A 16747-nucleotide genomic window follows, 5' to 3' on the forward strand; every position below is an offset into this window, starting at 1 on the left:
TCATGCAGCTGGGCTGGGGAAGGGCGAGGGTTTGGGGGTGAGTGCTCCGGAGCTGCAGAAGGCCCTGGATGGATGCGCCGCATCCCGGCCAGCCGCAGCTGCACTCTCCCTGCGGGGAGCAGCTTCTCTGGCTGCCAGGAGCAGGGAGCAGGGGCCGGATCCAGGCGTGGGGGTGGCGGGGTGCTTGTGGCCCCCACCCCGGGTCGGCCACGACGCCGGCGGGAGGCAGCTGCGCTGCTGGCGGGCTCCTGTCCCGGGGGGCTGCGGCTGCGCTGCTCCACGCTCCCCCCTCGTCCTGAATGCTCAGCCCCAGGCCAGCATCCTGGTCCTAATAATGCCCAATCCTTATAACACCAGCATCCCGGTCCTAATAACGCCCAATCCTTATAACACCAGCATCCCAGTCCTAGTAACGCCCAATCCTTATAACACCAGCATCCCAGTCCTAATAATCCCAGTCCTCGGGCAGCAGCCGGTGGCTGTGGCCACATTTGACACGGGCTGTCACCAGGAATAGCTCCGAGCCCTCATTCTTCCCCTTATCCTTTATTCAGTTCTGCAGGGCGGGAGAGGACAGATACATTTTTCAGGACAGCCTTGGCTCTGGCAGGAGGAGGGGGCAGCTCAGGTCGGTCCCGTGCCCTGGTGCTGAGCGATGCTCGGGGGTGCCTCCCGTGAACTCCCAGGCTGTGGCTGCAGCAGAAATTCGCCTAAACACTGCTCAGAGCCACTAAATGTATTTTTAAGGCAAAGGAAGCCGGGAGTTGCCGGCAGCCAGGCGACCAGGGAGCGAAGAACTGGAACGGAGAATTTTGTTTCTTTAAATGTCATGTTTTTTTAAGCTCATTTTTGCACTCAGGTTTGGCAAAGCTGAGAAGACTTAAGTGACAAACCAGCTGTCCCCTGGCGCAGCGCGGCGCTCGCCCAAGCAGACACCCACCCACCGCCTCCAGCCCCCCAGCACCGCGTTTGCAGCAGGGATGCGGTGCCGCACGGCGAAGCGGAGCCCCCCGTGCCCCTCCAATGCCAACCCCCCCTGACCCCACAACCTCCTGCTCAGCCCCACAGCGTCGCATGGGCCCCAGCACCTCCCGAAACTGGGTTGGGTGGAGGGGCTGCCGGCGGGGGCAGCTGCGGAGGTGTTGGTGATGCTCCCGGAGGGACGGAGGGGCTGCGGCAATGCCGTGTCCGTTGGGGATGCTGCAAGGCAAACCTGGCACCGTGAGGGTGCCGGTGGGTGGGTGGGGGTCCCCCAGCCCTCCCTGCCAGCCCTCTGCCCACTCCTGTGGGCAGCGGGACCCTTTGCACTCACCCAGCAAGGCTAAGCCCAGTAGACGGGGATGATGCTGCAGAGGATGCTCGCCGTGGTGCCCAGGAGGGAGCGATCAGCCAGGGGCATGGCGAGCCTCTTTTCAGCCTGGCGAGGGGAGAGAAGGAAAAACAAGGCAGCAGCGGTGCGATGCTGCACCCCAATTCTTCATCGGGGGGGTTGCACGAGGCACCGTGCCCGGGGCATTGCTATGTGCCCCCTGTCCTGCCCCAGCCGGTGCCAAGCGGGGCGGCCGGCACTCACCTGCCGGCGCTGGAAGGTCTCGGCAACGGTGTCCAGCCCTGGGATGTTGTCCTTGTCCACGCGGGTGATGTAGCAGGCGCGGTGGAGCTGGGATCTGTAGCTCACCAGCAGCTGTTTGCAGACAGACCCGCATCAGCTCAGCCCCATCACCCCTTCCCCATCCCTCCGGCTGCACAGGGCTTCTTGCTTACGTTCTTGTAATCATAGATGACCGTGGCCGGGTTTCCATCCCCACCGTCCAGGTAGAAAGTGGCCACATCCTCTTCCCAGGCCGGTCCTCTCCACAACCCCATCCGCAGGACCTGGGGGGCACGGGGGGAGCTCACCGCCTGCCGCAGCCCCTCCCCGGGGGCAGCGGGAGTCCCTACTTACGGTGTCAGCATGCCGCTGGTCCGCGCGCAGCCACATCAGCAAGGCGCCGGCGATGATGACCACCAGCAGGACCACCACCACCACCACGATGAGGAGGCACTTGAGGTGGTGGCAGCTGAGGAGCTTGCGGGGCAGGTAGCAGAGCAGGCGAGGCACGAAGCACAGGGACCGCTTGATGCAGGCGCAGCCAGGGCAGCCAGAGCAGCTGGGGCATTTGCAGCACCGGGGCATGCAGCACCGGGCGCATTTGGAACAGCAAACGGCGCAGGGCCAGCAACAGCAGCCAGGCTTGCAGCATCCCTGGGAGCAGCAGCCCTTCTCCGGGTCCTGCGGGCATGGGAAAGGCGGAGAGCTGGGGTGAGCGGGAAGGAGATGGGAGCTGGGGGATGCAGGTGGGCTGTGCTGGGCTTGCCCCAGGGAGCAGCTCCCATCCCGCTTCCCCTGAGCTCTGGGGATGCAGCATCCCACCGGCCCTTGCTCCATCCTACATGCACCGGTGCCTCTCTGGAATAAACTGGGCAAAGCCCTGTGCCAAGCATCTCTGCCAGGCACGGGGACACCCCCAGCGTGACCGTGCCACCCCGCTGCGGGTCGCAGGGACTCACCAGTGGCTCTTCAATCACCACCTGCTTCATGCTGCTCTCCATGGCTGCCGCCACTGCAGCCGCTGCCTCCTCCTCCTCCTCCCAGCCCAGGCAGCCTCAAAGCAGCCAGGGCAGAGGGCTTTATACCGGGGCGCGGGGGTGGGGAGCAGGGCGACCCCTGTGAACAGGCTTGTGGCCCCGGTGTGCAATCGGGCTCTGACGTGCAATCCACTTCGCTTGTGTTTGCTGACCGCCTTCCCCAGGGCTGGATTCCCCTGGGAACCCGCTGGTCAAGAGGCTCTGAGGACACTTGTCCCCAAGCACGGGGACATCTCTGCTGCCCAGGAGCGAAGTGTCGGGGCCAAAGCAAACCCTCCTGCGCGGGTTAGAGCTGCCCTCCAGGGTGGAGCATCCGGCAATGGCCGCAGCCAAGGCGAGACCTGGCTTGGTGCCCATGTCCCTTCACCAGCTCGAGCACCTGGAGCTGCTCGAGGCGGGCAAAGTGCGGACGGGACATCAAAGCTTTCCCACAAACAGCAAGGCTGGGGTGGGAGCGTGGTCACCACGGGGTGAGGACATGTCCCCGGAGCATGGCCAGGCTGGGTGCTCCGCAGCCTTGGTCCCAAGGATGCTTGGGCACCACGGGGGCTTGTGTTGCCAATGCTGGGGCTTTTGGGGCTGCCCGCGGTGTGGATTTGCTTAGGGGACGGGGGTCCCGCCTCTGGCGTGTCACCCTGAGTGCTGCAATCAGCAGGGCAGGGTGACACCGCTCTGCCTTGGTCTTGTCTGGACATGAGCCTCTCCTGCAGTTGGGCTCAGGCTGGGACCTCTCCAGCCACCCCTGGGCCGCCTCCTTGGCACCCTGGGACCCCAGATGCTTGCAGGAGGGTGTGGGGGTGTGGGTGTGCACCCCGTGTTGCACGCTGCCTCCTGTCCCAGGGTGTCAAGGAGCACGGGAGACCCTTGAGTGGCTCCTGGCTGTTTGCTCTCCGACACCGTGTGCAGGAGAGGCCGTGGGAGCCCTTATCGCCTTCCTCGGCGGTGTGCACCCTTCTCGACCCGGCTCCTTGCCAGGGTAATGCAGGGTCAGGGCATTTTGGGGAGCAGAGCTGCTGGCCCCGTGTCGACACATGGCAACGGGCAGTTTCCCTCCTGTTCCCAGCAAAGCGTCAGCCCCCAGGAGCTGGGACCCTCCTCGCTGCCCGTGGCAGTGGCTATGGGGACAACCCTGAGTTAGCACCCGTTGAAAGGTTAAATCACGCTGCCCAGCACCGCTGTGCTCCTAGGGGGGCTGGCTCGGGTCCTCCTGGGGTCCCGTTTCTCCCTCCCAGCCCCGTTCATCCCCTGTTCTCCCATGCAGTGTGTGGAGGTGCCCCCCAAGGATGCTCCCAGCTGCTTTGGGGCAGAGGAGCTGGAGCTGCTGGGGATGGGGAGCGGACGGGGGATGGAGGAGAGCTGGAGCAAGTGGATTGTGGATGCCCTGCTCAGCCCAGGGCTTGGATCTCAGCGGGGATGTGGCACAGTCCCTCTGTCCCTGTCTGCACATGGAGGGGACAAGGATGGGGACCTGTCCCAGAGGGGTGGCCCAGGCCCCGCAGGGGTGCCCGGGGCTGGCTGGGTGCGCTGCTTGTGCCCATGGGCTGGAGGAACAGAGGCTGCCCCTGCCATCTCGTCCTCCCTCCATGCAAACCGGGAGGGCAGAGGTGGGGACACTGGCCATGCAGCCTGGGAGCATGGTGTGCAACGTGGGGGTGTGTGCCGCTGCCCCGGGGAGCAGTGTCTGAGCCCTCCTGTGCTCCTCGCCTGGGGCTGGACTGAGCACACCGACACAAAAGATGCATCTACCCCCACTGGACCCCGCAGGGAGACATCCCTGGGGCACCGTGCCACCTCTCCCCAGCACTCTGGGAAGGGCTGTTTGACCAGCGCAGGGGGAAAGACAAAAGCAGCACTCGGAAGCAGGGGCGCAGGCTTTACTTTGCAGACAGAAGCATGAATCCCAAAGCAAATCCCACTTGTTTATTGCAATTGCCATGGAAAAGCCGCGGTGCCGAGCGGCTGTGGACAGAGCACCCCGACTGCGGGGCAGCTGCCCCTGGGCCACATGCGGGATGGAGCCATGGAGGAGGAGAGATGCCCAGGCACTGTCTTGCCGGCATCCCACCTGGAAGGCAATGCTGGGAGCATGGGGACAGTGACATCCCCGTCTCGCTGTCCCATCCCCCTGAGACCCGACCCCAGCCGGTGCTACGCCCAGTAGACGGGGACGGTGCTGCAGAGGATGTTAACGGTGGTGCCCAGGATGGAGCGGTCAGCCAGGGGCACGGTGTTGTCCCCGGCCTCCTTCGTCTCAGCCTGCAGGAGAGAGAACGGAGTGGGGACTGCCACCCTTGGCCCCCAGCAGCCTCCCCTCCAGCGGACGTTTGCCGCAAGCCCAGCAGCCCCCTACTTCGCCCCGGCTGCCCAGGACGCAGGGGCTGGGCTGGGCTGGGCTGACGCCCCACTCACCTGCCGGCGCTGGAAGGTCTCGGTGATGGCATCCAGCCCCGGGATGTTGTCCTTGTCCACGCGGGTGATGTAGCAGGCGTGGTGACGCCAGGACCTGTAGCCGACCAGCAGCTGTTTGCAGACAGACTCGGGTCAGCTCAGCCCCGTCCCCGCCACCACCACCCGCCCCATCGTGCCCCATCCCCGGGCTGCCCGTGCACCTTGCTGTAGTCATACACCACCATGGCGGAGGCGTTGAGCCCGTCCCGCACGGCGAACGTCCCGGTCCTTTCCTTCTTGCTCATGGAGAGGTGCTGGGGGGTCCCTTCGCCATCCAGGCCATGGATGGTCATTCGCAAGACCTGCCAGGCAGAGGGGGGGTCAGGGAGCTTTGCGGGGTCTAAACCCCATCCCAGCAAAGCGCCGGCAGCCGGTGCCATTCCCAAACCCATCACCGGAGCCGGTGGCACCATGGCTCGCTCCCCAGCCCTGCCTCACCGTTTCGGCGTGCGTCTCGGTGATGTGCAGCCCCAGGAGCAGGAAGGCAACGATGACCACTACCAGGACGACCACCACCACCACCACGATCAGGAGGCACTTGAGCTGGTGGGGGATGCAGGGCAGGCGGGGGGAGGCCGTGTACCTCTGGGGACAGAGAGGAGCACCCGGCTGAGCTGTTGGCGTGGAGCCGGGGAAGGCAGCCAGTGCTCAGCCCCACACCGGCTCCCCGGGCTGGGTGATGGGTGCTCCTTACCGGAGGTGCCTCCTCCATCAGCGCCTCTTTGGAGCTGCCGTCCATCTCACCCTCCCTCGCCGTGCGGCTCCTGTCCCTTTGCCAGCCGGAGACGGGGGGATTTATAGGGACCCTGGGTGGGTGGGAGGAGGCTGGGGCCGCCCCGGCTGCTAAGGTGCCACTTGTGCTCTGTTTGCTGAGCCCAGAGAGGAGCCAAGGAGGGGGCATGAAGCCTCCGAGGGCCCTTTACCGGCATTTGGCCAGCAGTGGGGGGGTAAAGGCAAATAGCGGGCAGGCAGAGCGTGCCCGCCCTCCACACCCAGCCCCAGGCTCTGGCCAAGGACCCAGCACCCTTAGCACACATCTCTGGGGGTGCTGCACCCCTGGTCCCTGCGGCCCCGCGCATGGGCAGCTGTGCCCCCCCCCGGCACGGGGAAGGAGCTGGCTGGGCTCATTGTTGGCCGGGAGCGCCGTGCCTGGGACGGGACGGACGGGTGCCCAGCACCTCCCGCCACCCTGCAGCGCTCGCTGCCAGGCCAGGCAGAGAGCTGGCGTGGGCAGCGCTGCAGCACAGGCACCCGGGCGAAGCAACGGGGCGGGAGAGCCGCAGTAGCATCACCCCTGCAAACTCCTGCGGGTACCCTCCTGTCCCCCATCCCGGTGCACCCCGAGAGCACCCTGCTCCCAGCGGCTGCCCCCGCCGCGGCGTGCACCCCCATCTTTGCACGCTCGCACGCTGGTGAGGACACGCGTCCACACGGATGCTCGTGCTGTCACTCAGCCGCATCCCTCCCTCCCTCCCTCCTTCCCGCAGCACAGGAGCATGGTGCGCTGCAGAGCAGCGGGTCGGGCGCCGGCAGCCTCCACCGCCACCATCGCTTCCCCTCCACACTGAAATCTCCAGGGAAGGAGGAGAGGAAAAAGCTTCGCTGCGGCTCCTGGGCACAGCAGGAGAAGAGGGACCAGCTCCGGAGGAGAAAGCAGGGCTAGGCCAGAGCGATGGAGCTGTGGCACAGGAGGAGGATGCCGAGGGGCCAGCTCTCTGCTCTCCTCCTCCTCGCCTTGGCCTGGCTCTGGCTGCCGGCAGGGGGTCGGCGTCCCCCCCGGCCACCCCCTTGCCCCCCGAGCTGCTCCTGCACCCGGGACACAGCTTTCTGTGTGGACTCCAAGGCCGTGCCCAGGAATCTGCCCCCCGAGGTCATCTCGCTGTGAGTACCCAGGCTGCGGGATGGGGACAGGGGTGGGGATGGGGAGCAGGGTGCGGGGCTGGCAGGGGCTGCTGGCTGCCCTGGGGTGGCAGGGACAGCCTCTTTCTTTGTGCTGCATCAGGGGCAAATGCGTGCCCGTGTGGGCCACGGGCAGTGCAGGAGTCTCCTGTGGAAAGGAGAGGGCTGGGGACACCGCAGGACCAGTCCCCATGTCCTGCTCTCCTGCGGTGGCGGCAGGTCTCCTTGCACACGCAGCCATCCATCAGTGACAGATGGAGCAGGGCTGCAGCCCGTCCCCGCCGTGCTCCCCGTCTGCCGTGACCTTGGGGACCAGAGCCCCAAGGGGACACGGCTGGCGGGTCCTGATGCACGGTCCCTGGGGACACGGAGGTACACCGGAGCCTTCCACAGGCGTGCGAGTGCGTGCGTAGTGGATGCATGTGTGTGTGCAGGCATGCGTGTGCATGCGTGTACACGCGTGTGTGCATGCGTGTGCACTCGGGCCGGGGGGTGCTGCAGGGCGTGGGTATGTATGGGGTGGGTGCCAGCCCCTGGGGGCTGCTGTGGGGCTGAGGGCCTCGTCCCCTCTGTGCCACCCACAGCAGGCAGGATTGCTGCTGGGGCCACTCTCCCAGGGGCTGCCCCCCGCCCAGCACCCTCCCCGCGGAGCCGGGGCTGCGGGGGTCTGCCCTGGCACGCCCCAGGTGACAGCAGAGATGGTGCTGAGGGGCACGGGGGTGGCGGAGCCCCCCTGCTGCCGTCCCCTCTCCCGCATAGCCCTGAAGCTTCGTCTTGCCGGCAGGACGATGGTGAACGCAGCCTTCACGGAGATCCGAGAGGCAGCCTTCGCCCACATCCCCTCGCTGCAGTTCCTGTACGTCTCCCGTGCCGGCGGCTGGGCAGCCCGGCGCCCGCTGTGCCCATCCTGCCCAAGCCCGGTGCTGACGCCTCCTCCCTCTCTTTGCAGCCTGCTGAACTCCAACAAGTTCACGCTGATCGGGGACAACGCCTTCGCTGGCCTCTCGCATCTCCAGTACCTGTGCGTGGGATGGGGACGGGAACACGGGGACGGGAACGTGGGGACAGGAATGTGGGGATGGCCTTGGACATGGCATGGGGAGAGCATGGGGTATCCGCAGGGACCAGTCCCCTCAGGGCGACCATGCCACCATCTCCTCCTGCCCCAGGTTCATCGAGAACAACGACATCCAGGCGCTCTCGAAGGCCACTTTCCGTGGGCTCAAGTCCCTGACCCACCTGTGAGTACCGGGGGGTCCCGCGTTCCCTGGGGACACGGGGGACGGCTCTTGCCCCTTCCCTGCAGCCAGGGCTGTGTCGCCTCCTTGGCCGCTCTTATCCCCCAGGTCCTTGGCCAACAACAACCTGCAGACGCTGCCCCGGGACCTCTTCAAGCCGCTGGACATCCTGAGCGACCTGTAAGGCTGCCGCAGCACTGGGGACACCCAGGACACCAGGCTGGGGAGGGGGTGACACGCCGGTGCTCGGGGTTTGGGCAGGGTGCTCTGCTCGCTCCGGACTGGGTGCTGGGGGTGACTCGGTGCCGTCCTTGGCAGGGACCTCCGGGGCAACACGCTGGCCTGCGACTGCAAGATCAAGTGGCTGGTAGAATGGCTGGAGAGCACCAACACCACGGTCCCCGCCATCTTCTGCAGCAGCCCCGGGCAGTTCGAGGGCCAGCGGATCCGGGACCTGGCACTCGGTGACTTCCAGTGCATCACCACAGGTAAGAGACTGCGGCCGCCCGTCACCCCACTCCTGGGCACCCGGACCCTCACCGCCGCCTCTCCCCCCCAGACTTCGTGGTGCATCAGGTCCTGCCCTTCCAGTCGGTGTCGGCTGAGCCCTTCACCTACGCCAGCGACCTGTACGTCGCCCTGGCACAGCCCGGCGCCAGCAGCTGCGCCGTCCTCAAGTGGGACTACGTGGAGCGCAAGCTGCGTGACTTTGACCGCATCCCCGGTAAGGAATCTAGGGTGGGGTCCCCTCCCGGGTTGGGACCCCCCCGTTTGGGTGATTTGGGAAGGGCACGGCCCCGTCGTGATGTGGTCCTGCCTGGCAGCTCACTCGGCGGTGCACTGCAAGCCCATCGTGGCGGAGAACCAGCTGTACGTGGTGGTGGCCCAGCTTTTCGGCGGCTCCTACATCTACCGCTGGGACACTGCCGTGGACAAGTTCATCAAGATCCAGGACATCGACAGCCAGAAGACCCGCAAGCCTAACGACATCGAGGCCTTCCAGATCGAAGGCGACTGGTACTTTGTCATCGCCGACAGCTCCAAGGCGGGCTCCACCAGCCTCTACCGCCTCAACCAGAATGGCTTCTACTCCCACCAAGCCCTCCATGCCTGGCACCGCGACACCGACGTGGAATACATGGAGAACGACGGCAAACCCCGGCTGATCATCTCCAGCAGCTCCCAAGCCCCCGTCATCTACCAGTGGAACCGGGCGCAGAAGCAATTCGTGCTCCAGGGGGAGGTGGGGGAGATGCTGGACGTGCAGATGGTGAAGCACTTCAGGGTGAAGCGGGACCAATTCCTCTGCCTCAGCCGCTACATCGGTGACTCCAAGGTAGTGCGATGGGAAGGGCAGCGCTTCGTTGAGCTCCAGACGCTGCCGTCCCGCGGCTCCATGGTGATGCAGCCCTTCTCGGTGGAGCAGCGGCAGTACCTGGCCCTGGGCAGTGACTTCTCCTTCACCCACGTCTACCTGTGGGAAGAGGAGAAGCAAAAATTCGTCAAGTTTCAGGAGCTGTCGGTACAGGCGCCGCGGGCTTTCCGCTACGTGCCGGCTGCCGACGTGCAGCTCCTCTTGGCTCCCAGCTTCAAGGCCAACACGCTGGTCTACCGGCATGTGGTGGTGGACCTCAGCCTTTAGCGGGGAGGCAGAGCCCGGGCTGCCTGCGCGGCACCGACGAGGCTCTCGCCTCCCCCGAGAGCTGCCTGCTCCTGCCCGAGGACACGCATGCGCCCGCCAGCCCCTTCCTCCTGCCTGCAGCCGACTCTGCCCCGTGGTCACAGCCCGGTGCCAGCCTCCCTCCTGGCCCCCCACGTTCACCCACCCCTCGGCAGCACCCAGCCCCACGGCCCCACTGCCCGGGGAAGCCATGGGCCTCAGTTTCCCCATGTGCGGCACCCACAGCCACCCCGTCCAGCAGCCCGTGGGACGTGGACGGGAGGGTGGGACACCCCTCGCCCTGCAGACCGGTGCCCTTGGGTGCCTGCTCTGCAGCGCTAGCTGGGCTGGCAGGGATGGGGGGGCACGGGAGCCGGAGGCTTGCGGCAGGGAGGTCTGGGGGCACAGGAGTGGGGCAGCAGGCAGGGATGTGAACAGGCAGGGCCAGACTGCCAGGGCTGGATGGGATGCTCCCAGGACACTGGGGTGCTCCCAGGCCGATGGGATGCTCCAAAGTGAATGGGATGCCTGAGGTGGATGGGATGCTCCGAGGCAGATGGGATGCTCCGAGGTGGATGCAGATGGGATGCCCCAAAGTGGATGGGATGCTCAAGGCCAGTGGGATGCTCCAGGCTGGCGGGATGCTGCCAAGGCAGTGCCACCACCGGCAGAAGCAGGGCTGGCCTGCTCTCGTCCCTTTCCGTGCATGTCCAGCAGCTCCCTCTGCCCGTGTCCCCCCGCTGCCAGGCAGGACCCAGCGTGCCAGCCGTACCCGAGGTGTACGTGTCCGCCGAAACGCTCCCCACAATAAACACACTGTGACACCCAGCCCTGCCTGCGTCTGCCCACGGCTGCCGCGCGTCCAGCTGCCCTGTGTCCCTTCCCGGGGGTCCCGCTCCAGCCGGGGTCCTGCAGCACCCCTTTCCTTGTACAAGCCCAGGAGGGGGGAACCCCTTGTTTTAGGGTCCTAAAACTGCAGATGCCTTGGCTGGGGGGGAAGCAGGAGGTGTTTCCCCAGGGAGAGGAGTCCCCGCTGCAGCCTGCTGCACCCCGAGCTGCACCAGCAGCCGCGCAGCCGCCCAGCTGGTTTTCCAGGGGAGCATTTCCCTGTCCCCCAGGTATATAAATATGCATGTGAAAAACCACCAATTAAACTCACAAATAAAGATCCTCTCAAAGGTAACAGGCACCCCGGGGCACAGCCAGCTTTTGGGAGCCGGGTTTGGCCTCGGTGGCTGCAGAGCCTGAACCTGGTCCCTTCCCTGGTGCAGCCCCCGCAGCCGGATCCAGCCCTGCTGTGGGTACAAGGCAGGGCACAGCACCCAGCCCTCACTGGTGCCACAGCAGGGCATTGCCACACTTCTCTGCCTCAATTTCCCCACCGGGAAAGGGCAGATTTTAAAGCCAGGCGGCAAGCAGAGGCCCTGACTGGGATGGGGGAGCCAGGATACCCTGGACCACTGCTGGGGATGCATGGTCAAGGGGAAGGTGGCCCAAGGAGGTGATGCCGGGTCCAGCGGGGAGGACTCTGAGCCCCGCTCCGGTTTCAGGAAGAGCAAACAGCTTCTATTTTCTCCCGAGCATCTTGCAGGGATCCGCGCCTGCCGCAGAGCCCTGGCCCCGGTTCAGCAACACGCCCGAGCTCGGGTGCTTAAGGTTAAGCGCACATATAAACCCAGGTGAGGCGTGCCGGGAAGGGGATTTTGCAGCAGCTAAGGCTAAACCCCGCTGAATCAACACACCAGGGTGGTGCCTGCACATCTGACTCCCTTGGCATGACCCAGCAGCGCTCCCACCTCCGCCCAAAACCCCCAGCTCCCGCACCCTGCCCTCTCGCACCCCGGGGTATGGCGCTGGGGTGCCCCGGGGCTCCCCACACCACATCACAAAAAAACACCCCCTCCAAAACCAAAAAGAAGTCCCCAGCAAAGGGTCTGTCTTTCCCTCCCTTCCTTGCCTGCTTGCTGCTTTGAAAGAAAAAACATTAATACAAGCCCAACTTGGTGGGGACGGCCGCAAAGCGCCGGACCCTACCAGGAGGGCGTGGCCCTTTTAAGAGCCGCCGTTGCCCTTTTAAGAGGGCGGGCGCATGCGCGGGGCCGCCCGTTGCGCTGTTCACGCTTCCGGCCGCCGCCGCCGCCGCCGCGGGGGTCCCGGCGGCACCGGGGGGGTCCCGGGGGGGGACAGCGCGGAGCCGCCCGCCCGGGGCTCCCGGCACGGCCCGGGGCTGCGGGCCCGCCCGCACCATGGTGTCCTGGATGCTTAGCCGGCTGACTGTGTGAGTGGGGAGCGGCGGGGGTGGGGGTGTCCCCGGTGCACCCCGCGGTGGGGGGTGCCCGGTGGAGGCGGGGAGGGGGTCCCGGGGGTGGGCGGGCTTGCAGGGTGGGGGTGCCCGAGGGAGCTGAGCCGAGCCCCGCCCCGGTTTAATGGGCAGCCCGCCCCCCCGGGGGTCCCTGTACCGGTTATGTGGGGGTAACCGGCCCCCACCGCGGAGATGGGTGGGTGTCCGGGTCCCGGAGCTGCTGCTGGCCCCCTGCCCGTCCCCGCTCCTCGCCATCCACCACCCAGGCCCGCTTGCTCTACTGGCTCCCACCCTGTGGCTAGCTGGGCTGGGTGGCCAGTGGCCAAGCGTGTCTGGAGAGGGATGCTCTGCAGCGGGGGGGGGGGGGGGCGGGCACCCACGGCCCCCTCCCCAGGTCAGGTTAACGCAGGAGGTGGTCGGGGTGAGGCAGGCGCGATGCCGTGCCGCAGGCAGGCCATTTCCCTGCCCGTGGCCTGTAGCCAGCAGCGGCTGAGTCACCGGGCCACGAGATGCGCGTTTGGGGATGCCACCTCGCCCACCTGCTGCCGGGCCAGCGAGGCTGCAGGGTCCCGGGAGGGAGGTTGGCACCGAGCATGGCTCCGGCAGGGCCGATCCTGCCTTCCGAGGGAGCTGAGCCTCTCCTCGCCTCCGCTTCGCCGCCCCGAGCCTGCGCCGTGCCTCCCGCCACCGCCTCGACAAGTCGGGCCAGTCCCCGCGGAGGTGGGCGAGTTCGTGGGAGCGACACCGTGCTCGCAGCCGACGGGTGCCGTCCCTTTTCCCGGCGGTTCCGCGGCCGGGATGGTGCTGGAAGGGCTCAAGGCCAAGCTGCGGCGCTGGGGCGGGCGGCTCTGCTATTCCCTGCTGCCGCTGCTCTATGCGGGGTGGCCCGCGTGCCTCACGCCCCCGCTCCGTTACAGGCTGGTCTTCGGGATGCTGTACCCTGCCTACGCTTCCTACAAGGCTGTGAGGACCAAAAACATCCGGGAATACGTGAGTAGGGTGCCTGGGCAGCTCCTTCCCGGGCTCCAGCCCCGGGCTGACAGGCTCGCCCGCTCCCCGCAGGTCCGCTGGATGATGTACTGGATCGTCTTTGCGCTCTTCATGGCCACGGAGACCATCACCGACCTGCTCATCTCCTGGTGAGGCCGGCGTGCCGGCACCGCCGCTGCAGGGAGCGGGTCTGTCGGGGTCCCCGTGCCCTGAGGGAGGGAAAGGGGCTGCCTCCCCCCTCTGCCTGCAAGGAGAGGGGCACGGGCTGCCGCGCTGCCTGCCCGGCACCTGGCTCTAGGCAGACCCTGCGTGGGGAGCAGGGTGTCCCCTTGGACCCCCCCGCCATCTTCTCACCCCCATTTTCTCCCCCTCTCCGGCAGGTTTCCCTTTTACTACGAGATTAAGATGGCCTTCGTCATCTGGCTGCTCTCCCCCTACACCCGGGGGGCCAGCCTGCTCTACCGCAAACTCGTGCACCCCACGCTGTCCCGCAAAGAGAAGGTAAGGGCTGCCTGGCTCTGAAGGGGTCCCACGCGCCCTGGGGGGCTCGGGAGGACCCTGGGTTCCTGGTGCTGGGCTGGCGATGCCCTGGGACACGGTGCTGTGTGCGCTCAGCACCACCGTGGTTGTCTTGGCAGGAGATCGACACGTACATCATCCAGGCCAGGGAGCGCGGCTACGAGACGATGGTGCGCTTTGGCAAGAGGGGCCTCAACATGGCAGCCACGGCCGCGGTCCAGGCGGCTGCCAAGGTACCAGGAACGGGGCAGGCTGCTCCGCTTCCCTGAGGATGCTTTGGCCCCAGGGATCCCAGGAGGACAATGCCGCCGCAGCAGGGGTGGTGCGGGTGTCAGGAGAGCGGTCTCTGGGTGCAGAGCCCTGCCCAGTGGGATTGGGATTGCATCGCCCTGGGCTGTTGGTGCCTGGCCCCACATTTGGGTGCCCCGGTGCTTTGGGGTTTGCCCCGTCGGGTTCACTTCCATCTTTTCCATGTCTCAGAGCCAGGGTGCGCTGGCCGGGCGGCTCCGCAGCTTCAGCATGCAGGACCTGCGCTCCATCCCCGACGAGGCCCCCGTGCACTACCGGGACCCCCTGTACCTGGAGGAGCAGGAGAGCCGCAGGCAGCTGCTGGGTGAGCTGGCGGGGGGATCACAGCGGTGGGGGGCTTGAGGCCTGCGGCGGGGGGCCGTGCCAGGAGCTGTCGTGTCCCCCCCTGTCCCCAGCCTACAGCACGCCCTCGGCCAGCCAGCACTACGAGAGCGAGACGGAGGAGGAGCTCTGGTCGGACTCGCAGGTCTCTCCCGAGTCTTCGCCCCGCAGCCGGGACCCCAGGCCCCTCTCCCGCAGCCAGAGCCTGCGCGCAGCGAAGAAGAAGACGTCGGGCAAAGAGGTACCGGGGGGGGGGGGGGAACGCCGTGGCGTGGGGCTGGGGCAAGGGGGATCTGACGCATTCCTCCCCCTGCCCAGGGCTCTTCCCGACTCTTGCGCAGTCGAATCAGGAAGAAAGCGGCTCCGCCGGAGCAGGACAGCTAACGGCCCTGGGGATACCCTTGCCAGGAGTCTTAACACGAGTTTGCTGCTGCAGCACCAGGAGGGAGCCACGGTTCGTGCATCCCCGGCCCCGGGGAGGGGGCTCCCCCCCTGCATTACACTAAATACCTTCTCTGACCTCTGCGCCAGCCCGGCGGCACTGTGCACCTCCAGCTGCTCCCAGCCGTGCCCCCTCCCAGACCCCGCTGCTGCGGGTCGGCGCCGGCGCCTCTCCCGCGGGGTCCGTCCCCCCCCCTTTTCTCCCACCCCATGAACGCTGCGGGCTGTGCTGGGGGCCCTCCCCCTTCCTGGTGCCCTGATGCCTTACTCCCCACGTCCCCTCTCCCCTGGGAGTCAGCGAGGAGACGTGCCTTGTCCCATCTGTCCTCTGAAACCAAAGACACAGCCCCGGGCTGGGGCCCCCTCACAGCTGCAGGCTGACCCCCCCATACTTGAAACCGGGGCACTGGTGCTTGACTGTGCCCTGCCCAGCACCACGCAGCTTTTAATGTTCTCCCCTCCCAGACAGGGGCTTTTCTACACGGAAAAATAAATGTTACTTCAGACTTTTGGAAACAGGAGTTGTCCCCTTTGGCTTAAATGCTGTCCCCTTCCCCCGGAGCTGGGGCTGGGTGGGCCCCTCTGGGGGTGCATCGGGCTGTGGGAGGGTGCAATGCCCAGTCCCTGTGGGGCAGAGCAGGACTGGGGGTGCAGAGAGGTGGGTGCTGGGATGCGGGGATGCATCTCAGCCCCTCCTTTGCAGTAGCTGTGTCCCCCACGGCGTGGCAGCAGTAGCTGTGGTCCCGCTGGGATGCCAGGGCTGCAGACAGATGTCCCAGTCCTGGCCACCAGCCCTGGCTTGTCCCGATGGCCCTGGCCACGGGCAGCTGCTCTCTCCCAGCCGGGGCTCCCCGATCTCCCCTGGGGGTCTCTGCTCCCTTTGCTCCTTCCCTGGGGGACTTGTCCGCTGCCCAGGTGGAGCACATGGGGCACAAAGCCTCTGTGGGGCAGGCAGGGTGGCACAAGGTGACAATGCTGTTCCTGTTGCCTCTCCTGCCCCCGGGAGCCCTCCTGTCCCCTGGTGCCCTGCTCTCTGGCATCAATCCCCTCGCTCCCAATCCTTTCTGCCCTTACCCCTCAGGCCAGCTTTATTTTTAGCCCCTGGCTGCTTTCTGCCTTCGGGGGTCTTCCCAGGGCAGGGAGAGCATCTGCCCCTGCCTGCAGCCCCCCCCAGGGGAGGCAGCCGTCCCAGTGCAGAGCGGGGCAGGGGCAGGCAGGGGTGTTGGAGCAGATGAGGTGGAGGTGGCTGGATTAGCCATGTAAAACTGTCTCAGAGATGATTACTTAAAGCAGCGGAGAAGGAAGGCTGGGTGGGGACAGCGCAAGGGCCAGGGGGCTGCCGGTAATCCCCCTAAAGCCGCTTAGGGAGCACAGTTCCTACAAGGATACAGCCCAGGGAGGCTGCTGGGGCTGCCTGCCTGCCCTGGGTACCGGTGCTGGGATGCTGAGCTGGGTGGTGGGGTTCCCCTAGCGTGGGGGACTGCAGCCCCCTGGCCCCAGGGGTGGCCGGGAGGAGGCTGGGGGCACGCCGCGAGTGAGGCGGCAGCAGCGTTGGAGCCTGAGCGTCGTCCATCCCCAGGATGGGAGGTCAGTGGGGACCGCTGTGTTTCCCAGCTTGGGGAAACTGAGGCACGCACGCCAGCGACTTCTAAGATAGAGCTGGGAAGACAACCAGGAGTCCTGGTGCCCGACTCCTCTTTTGACAAGTGTCCTGTGTATTCCCCAGGGAGAGAAACCCAAGGAGGGGACAAAAGCTGCCCGGGGTGGTGCAGCCCGTCCCCTTGGGGCCGAGGCAGCCCCCTCCGGTGCCAGCGCTGATCCCAGCTGTGTCAGCTCGCGGGCCTGTGCCAGGCTGCAGTCAGCAAAGCCGTAATCTCCCTCGGTTGGCAGCGCCCCAGCCCAGCAATTAAGTGGCTGACCTGAGCTCGCCCGGCCACGGCTATGGTCCCCTCCGGCAAGGGATTGGGGGGCTGAGCCCCAGCTGGCACCGCT

General features: G+C 66.5%; 4 protein-coding genes across 9 annotated transcripts; 2 read left to right on the plus strand and 2 right to left on the minus strand.

The window, feature by feature from the left end:
* Positions 1 to 527: 527 nt before the first annotated feature.
* LOC104016033 (surfactant protein C-like) lies at positions 528 to 2702 on the minus strand. Of its 3 annotated transcripts, none has more exons than XM_087763010.1 (6): positions 2551 to 2702; positions 1946 to 2272; positions 1765 to 1875; positions 1574 to 1684; positions 1313 to 1417; positions 528 to 797 (listed from the first exon to the last, which is right to left on the minus strand). In XM_087763010.1, the coding sequence occupies exons 1-5, from the start codon at positions 2590 to 2592 to the stop codon at positions 1322 to 1324; spliced, it is 687 nt and encodes a 228-aa protein (XP_087619136.1). In that variant the 5' UTR covers positions 2593 to 2702; the 3' UTR covers positions 528 to 797; positions 1313 to 1321. The 3 variants fall into 3 exon arrangements, with proteins under 3 accessions (XP_087619136.1, XP_087619138.1, XP_087619135.1); XM_087763012.1 differs by lacking the exon at positions 528 to 797 and adding an exon at positions 815 to 1213; XM_087763009.1 differs by lacking the exon at positions 528 to 797 and adding an exon at positions 816 to 1200.
* Positions 2703 to 4533: 1831 nt separating this feature from the next.
* Positions 4534 to 5929, minus strand: SFTPC (surfactant protein C). Its single transcript, XM_009468855.2, has 5 exons — positions 5771 to 5929; positions 5515 to 5661; positions 5238 to 5378; positions 5038 to 5148; positions 4534 to 4884 (listed from the first exon to the last, which is right to left on the minus strand). Exons 1-5 carry the CDS (start codon positions 5813 to 5815, stop codon positions 4777 to 4779), a joined length of 552 nt encoding a protein of 183 aa, XP_009467130.1. The 5' UTR covers positions 5816 to 5929; the 3' UTR covers positions 4534 to 4776.
* Positions 5930 to 6059: 130 nt separating this feature from the next.
* Positions 6060 to 10701, plus strand: LGI3 (leucine rich repeat LGI family member 3). 3 transcript variants are annotated; one of them, XM_087762652.1, is made up of 9 exons: positions 6060 to 6386; positions 6564 to 6957; positions 7760 to 7831; positions 7925 to 7996; positions 8145 to 8216; positions 8322 to 8393; positions 8532 to 8701; positions 8773 to 8937; positions 9038 to 10701. In XM_087762652.1, exons 2-9 carry the CDS (start codon positions 6749 to 6751, stop codon positions 9853 to 9855), a joined length of 1650 nt encoding a protein of 549 aa, XP_087618778.1. In that variant the 5' UTR covers positions 6060 to 6386; positions 6564 to 6748; the 3' UTR covers positions 9856 to 10701. The 3 variants fall into 3 exon arrangements, with proteins under 3 accessions (XP_087618778.1, XP_009467131.1, XP_087618779.1); XM_009468856.2 differs by having other exon boundaries at positions 6569 to 6957; XM_087762653.1 differs by lacking the exon at positions 6060 to 6386 and adding an exon at positions 6471 to 6488.
* Positions 10702 to 11977: 1276 nt separating this feature from the next.
* Positions 11978 to 15270, plus strand: REEP4 (receptor accessory protein 4). 2 transcript variants are annotated; one of them, XM_087762657.1, is made up of 8 exons: positions 11978 to 12151; positions 13093 to 13165; positions 13238 to 13314; positions 13546 to 13666; positions 13804 to 13917; positions 14165 to 14297; positions 14389 to 14555; positions 14633 to 15270. In XM_087762657.1, exons 1-8 carry the CDS (start codon positions 12120 to 12122, stop codon positions 14696 to 14698), a joined length of 783 nt encoding a protein of 260 aa, XP_087618783.1. In that variant the 5' UTR covers positions 11978 to 12119; the 3' UTR covers positions 14699 to 15270. The 2 variants fall into 2 exon arrangements, with proteins under 2 accessions (XP_087618783.1, XP_087618782.1); XM_087762656.1 differs by having other exon boundaries at positions 13093 to 13314.
* Positions 15271 to 16747: the final 1477 nt, after the last annotated feature.

Source organism: Nipponia nippon, unplaced genomic scaffold, assembly GCF_047370975.1.
Source record: "Nipponia nippon isolate SJK-2023a ecotype South Korea unplaced genomic scaffold, ASM4737097v1 scaffold_27, whole genome shotgun sequence".
Taxonomy (NCBI): Eukaryota; Metazoa; Chordata; class Aves; order Pelecaniformes; family Threskiornithidae; genus Nipponia; species Nipponia nippon.